This window comes from Lynx canadensis, chromosome D2, assembly GCF_007474595.2.
Source record: "Lynx canadensis isolate LIC74 chromosome D2, mLynCan4.pri.v2, whole genome shotgun sequence".
NCBI lineage: Eukaryota > Metazoa > Chordata > Mammalia > Carnivora > Felidae > Lynx > Lynx canadensis.
Genome location: NC_044313.2, coordinates 69,244,660 through 69,250,659, shown reverse-complemented (window position 1 = coordinate 69,250,659; position 6,000 = coordinate 69,244,660). Strand labels below are relative to the sequence as shown.

The following is a 6,000-nucleotide window of genomic DNA, read 5'->3' as shown; positions in this document are numbered from 1 at the left end:
TCCACGGTCTCACATCTTGACCCTCACCTGGTGACCCCTCCCCCAGGCAGTTGCTCACACAGCGGTGAGGCGGCCCGGCCAATAAAGAGACTCAGTCTTTATTCTCATAACTGTGTTCAAGGTCTGGTTCAAAGTCTGACTCCCCCGTGGGTGGAACCCGGGATGAGGACCACGGTGGTCCTTTTTGCAGCCCTGGCCCAGCAGGGCCCGAAACCCCAGGAGCTCAGGCAGGAGCCGACACGCCAATCTTTCTCATTACTGCTTTGAGACCCTACGGTTTTTTGGAAATGACGTACGTCATTTGCAGGCACACATAATACAGAAAATCAAGCATCTATACACTGTATTATTGGTAAATTAGTTAGGGATATTGGGAGAGAATTTTCTTTCTTTCAGGTGCATCCATAGACGGGAGAGAGCATAAAAGATTTTATTTTGTTGGCTGATGTTTTTTTAAGGTTTATTTATTTTTGAGCGAGTACAAGTGGGGAAGGGGCAGAGAGAGGGGGACAGAGGATCTGAAGTCGGATGCTCAACGGACTGAACCACCCAGGCGCCCCCTGGCTGAATATATATGTATATTCTTTCAATGTGATTACTGCAGAATCAAATAGCTGGGTCAAGTCACATACTTGATTATGAAAAATGTTGCAGATCTGGTCCTCTTGCTCCAGTCCAGAGCTCATAGAGCTCCCCTCCCCCTGGACCAGCCCAAACTCCTTCCAGAACAGTCCAGAGGGCACAGCTGGCTGGACTACCCAGTCTCGGTCTCTGCAACGACCCCACTCAGAGGCTACGAAGCACGCTGTCCTCTTTCCTGGCATTTAATGTTTCCTCCCCTCCTACGTCTTTGGGACTATCAGGACAATATAGTTTCTCAACAAATAACGAAGAAGCTTTCCCTGATGTCAAAGCAAGACCCCTGCCCCCAACCCCACCATTCCTGAAGGACTCTGAGGGATACTGCACAATTACGCTAAGAGCTCTTTTTAAAAGATGGCAGGAGAACCAAGTTTTTGGTTGTCTCGAATAGTGGAGAAAGGGGATGCAGAGATGTGGCTTCCGGAACATTAAAAAGACTCATCTGTCCAGCCTTTTCAGTGACTCCCCACACCCCCAATCGCAATCCAAATTGCTCAACAAAAAAATCAGTCATTTCAGTGTTTTCTTGACATGCCGGTGGGGTTTTCCAAAGGTAGGTATTTCATTTTATTCAAAACAATTTTTAATGTTTGCTTTTATAATTTATTTTTTTAATTTTTTAATGTTTTAATCTTTGAGACCGAGACAGGGAGACACAGAATCCAAAGCAGGCTCCAGGCTCCGAGCTGTCAGCACAGAGCCCGACCTGGGGGCTCGAACCCACAAATCGTGAGATCGTGACCTGAGCCAAAGTTGAACGCTTAACTGGCTGAGCTCCCTGGGTACCCCAGCGGTAGCTATGGTAAAAGACAGAAGGGAAAGGACCTCAGCCAGCCTCAGATGGCACTGGAGAGCCTCAGGAAAATGGTAAGCAGGTATATAGATTTAAAATACTATAGAAGCTGGGGTGCCTGGGTGGCTCAGTTGGTTAAGTGCCAGACTTCGGCTCAGGTCACGATCTCACAGTTCATGGGTTCGAGCCCCGCGTCGGGTTCTGTGCTGTCAAGTTCAGAGCCTGGAGCCTGCTTCGGATTCCGTGTCTCCCTCTCTCTCCGCCCCTTCTTAGCTTACACTACTCTCTCTCTCTCTCTTTCTCAAATAAACAAACATTAAAAAAAATTAAAATGCTAAGAAGCTGTGAAAATATTTGCCCCCTGCCCCCACCCCGGTTTGGCATGCAGGCTCTAAGTGCCCAGGGCAGACTCCAGGTGAGCACTTAGAAGTGGCATGACCTTGAGCACGTTATAGCCCTTGACCTTGAGGAGGTTAAGGGCTTCCAGCAGCAGCCTCTCTGACCAGCTATAAGAGGCAGCCCATCACTCTGTCTCACAGGCGACGAGAGTATGTTCCCGGGCACGGCTCAGGGCCTGGCAGGCACATCGGGAACGTTCCACAAACAATAACAGTAACAGTAATTATTACAAATAAGAATAAACCCCGCGAGGGCGCAGCAGTAAAAAGTGAATGCGTTTTAGAAGTGTGATAGGAAGCGGGGTCCCCAAAGCAGACAGACCGTCTTCCTGGTCCTCCCACACTAGTCCCCTCCATCCTGTAAAGCCCGGGAATGACGTTAGCCACCAGCACAGAGCGTTATCTATAAAGTATCTTCTCTTTATTTAAGTTAAACAATTTTCGAGGATGGTTTCCATCTATAAAATGGACAAAGTACAAGCTCTGTACAGCAGTTCTTTTTAAAAATCAACTGGAAAAAAAATTTACCAAACTATATTTTGAGTTTGCAAAACATACTCACAGATACCATCGTTTTTAGCGTTTATGAGGACGTAAGAAAAGACCACCACAGAGAAGACGACTCACTTTGCCACGCTTTGCTCAAAGGGCTCTTAGGAAAAGAATCCGCACTTGTAAAAACGGGAGAGGGTGGGATCGTCCCGATGACTAAAAAAATAACGCAACCACAGTAAGTCACTTTGGCACACTGTGTCATGTAAACATAGCTCACCTGTAGACACTGGTTCCCGCCCCGCCTGCGTCCCACAGCCTCTCGCGGGTACCCGACGCTCTCCCCAGGGGCCCACCTGGAGTCGAGACCAGCCTCTGAGGACACAGGTGTGCCGCGTCGAGCCGGCTAGGGCCTCCCTGCCCGCTGAAGGCACCTCTGGGTGCTTGGCAGGGGGCCAGAAAGGAAGACACAGGACAGTCACCCGGCCACGCCTCTACGCCCGAGCCCAGCGTCCCGGAGCAAACACGCGCAGGGCTTGTGCAGTGGAGAACAAAAGACCGGGAAGATCCCCTTTCCTAGAGGAACAGGCAGGGAAGAGAGTGGCACTTTGCAGAGCGTCAACCCAGCGGAATCTTCTGGGGACGCTTCTCACTCTGTGACCTCCCAGTCTCTGCCCAAAGGGGCCCGAGGAGGTGAATTTCTGAGGCGCGCCCCACGGTGCCGCAGCTTGTGGGTGGCCGGCCTCTTTGAGACCGGGCCCGGGTGTGGGCAGCAGGCAGGAGAGGGGAGAGGGAGGCAGTGGCCGCGAGAATGACCAAGGAGCCACTCTGTCCCTGCGTGCGGGGCCGCCGCAAAGGCAAGGAGGACTCTGCGGGGACATTGCCGGGTGCCTCTTCCTGTAGTAGCTTTAGTTCCGGTCTCGTGGTTTATACCGACAGCTGCTTCCGAAAGCACAACCCTCGTGTTCCATGCCCTCCGTGTCAACGGATCAGGCGTCTTTCGGTTTGTACCTTTCCTAACGGTCGACCCAACGCCCACGACCGACAGCAGTCACCTGGGCCCGGGAGGGACAGTGTGGGCAGGCCAGATTCCAGAGCCCAGGGACCGTGGCCAGCCTTGCCAGCTCGCCCAGACTCTCCCGATGAGTCCGGGGCTGGTCCCTGACAGCTTCCTGCCATCACCTACTGAGGGCCGTGGGAAGGGGTGGTTTTTTTTTTTTTTTTTGTCTGTTTCTGTTTTTGTTTTTTTTTCCCTAAGAGAAAAGAAATTGGAATTTAAAAAGACCCAAAGCAACGTCTGCTAAAATAAGTAACCCATCCACGTTTACAGATACCGAGGGCACAAAATGTGGATCCCAACATTTGGCGGTGACTTCCGGGCTGAAGCCAACAGAGGCGCCCTGTGTAGGGCAGCCCCCCCCCCCCCCAGCCCCCCACCCAGCGGCCCCCATAGCACCTGCTCATAAGGATGCTCCGGAGGGCAAAGGAGACCACCTCCTCCCTCTGGGAGAGCCCCGTCCCTCTTCCTTCCGGCTGTGAACTGCTCTGTGGAGAATTTACAAGATGAGAACAACCTACAGAAACCATAGGGAACTGACCGTACGTTCGTTCTATATACTTATATTTAGTGTCCCACTGTAGAAAAGTTCATACTCAGATACAGCAAGTACATCATGTGGAAGAGGGGGGGTCTGTGCTGGGAAGACAGCTGGGAATAGAGGAGTGGGGACAGGGGACTACGACGTAAACCTGCAAAGCGACGTGGTTCGCTGCTGTGGAAACCCGACGTGATTTCAATGGGATCAAACATGGAGATTTCGAGAGAGTTCTCCTCGTGGTGACGTAGCAACGACACCCCTTCCACCCTCCCTGCCCCCAACTCGTACGCGTTCGGGCCGCTTCTCCGCCGTCCCTGGGGGGTCGTCCGGGGCTTCCCCGGCCGAAACCGGGGGGTGGGGGGGGGGCACCGGGGGGGGCCGTGGCCTCGGAAAGGGGGCCCGGCTGTCTCCTGTGAGGGGAGGAGAGCCGTTGCTCTCTCCTGGCCTCTTCCGTGTCCGCCCAGGCCCCACGCCTCGCAGAAGTTCTCTGACTTTCAGACCGTGATGGAATACTGAGGTATATAGTTTCGCGGAAAGTTCAAGAAACATAATCAATAACGTGATCACCAAACTCAGCCCGACGGTGTAGGAGACAGGCTGGCGCGGCCTCCCCGGCTCTCCTACTGCTGCAGGTTGAGCGTGAACTTCCACTGCTGGGACAGGGCCGGGCTGCACACCTCCACGCTCAGGCCCCCGTTCTTGGCCGTGCGGCTGTCCAGGCACAGGTTGCTGCCCACGTGCCGCAGCTTGGAGTTGCCCTCGATCTGTTCCCACTTCTGCAGAAGACAGGAGAATGCCTTACAGTAAGGGCGCGAACGGAACGGCACGAAACAGATCCTTTTGGCGGGGTCTTCTGACTACATAAAAAACCCAAAGAACCAAGTATCTTTTTTTGGGGGGGGGGGTGTGGTCTCTGATCACGATGGATGGGAGTTACCAACGGGCCCCCCACAAAGCAGCCCCAGCTGCTGCGAAGCGCCCAGGAAAGAAACCTCCGCTCTCCGCCTCGGTCTGCAACTCAAAGCCTCCTTTTGCAGGCTGCCGGGGTCCGCTTCTCCTGTCCCGCCCTCTCCCTCCTGTGGCTGTGCCCTTGTCCGAGCACCAGCGCCCGGGCACCTGCTATCCTCAGTCATTACAAGGACTTGATGTAGGGACTCTGCATTCGTCCCCAAGAAGGCCTCATCTGATGATCCTTCACCTCAAGGAAGGAGCCCCAGGAAGCTGAGCCAGCTTGGAGGGGACCCCAATCGTGCCCCTGGTTACTGGAAGGCAGCCCTGCCCAGAGGGCATGGCCTGGGCACCTCCACACTCTCACGTAGGCCCTCCTGCTCGGCTGAGCCAGAGGAACTGTGTCAGGTGCAGCGAGAGGGAAAGAGATGCTTGAGTGGCCAGAATGTCACGTTGAGGAACCTGTTTCTGGACTGTCCGTTTTCTCTACTAGTCTGTGGGCTCCTTGGGGGCCGTGTGTGTGAGAAACTTGCCTCAGCCACACCAGAGTCTCCCAGTGCTCTGCCTGGCACAACCGAGTTCCAAACGGGGCACTTGGAGAGCACAGGGCAGAACGTCTTCTTACTCAAGCGTGCGCACCCTCCCCCCTACCAAAACCAAACCCAGCCCCCAACCCGCCAACCTCAACCCACCAGCTAACCAAAAACTCAATCAGCCAATCAACTCACCAATCAATCAACTCATCAACCAACCAACCAACCAACCAACCAAGTCAGGAGACAAAGCCCACAGCCTAAAGGAAAGGGAAGGAAAGGCAGGAAATCTGAGCCCCCCCACCCTGCTGTTTACCCCCATGTAGAAATCTCCAATGTTTGTTCTTTAAAAAAAAAAAAAAAAAAAAAGTATCACACTTTTTTCTCCCCAAAGCTCTCCCTTCATTAACATAGTCCGTGATTCTAATTAATTTTTTACACTGTGTGTGCTAAAGCTCCTTTCCGTAAGTATTTCTGCAAATCCTTTTGACACCGTGGAATTGAATTTTCTTCCTCCTGCCTCCCTTTCCCCTCTGACTCTGCAAATGCACACACAACACGAGCACACAGACGTGCCTGGAAACCAAATGGTCCAA

At 53.1% G+C, this 6,000-nt stretch overlaps 1 protein-coding gene across 1 annotated transcript in view; it reads right to left on the bottom strand.

The window, feature by feature from the left end:
* Positions 1-2,232: 2,232 nt before the first annotated feature.
* GALNT2 (polypeptide N-acetylgalactosaminyltransferase 2) overlaps positions 2,233-6,000 on the bottom strand; it is a 191,717-nt gene continuing 187,949 nt past the window's right edge. The window contains 1 exon segment of the mRNA XM_030334895.1: positions 2,233-4,699. Coding sequence (XP_030190755.1) covers positions 4,544-4,699 — 156 coding nt within the window. The 3' untranslated portion in view covers positions 2,233-4,543.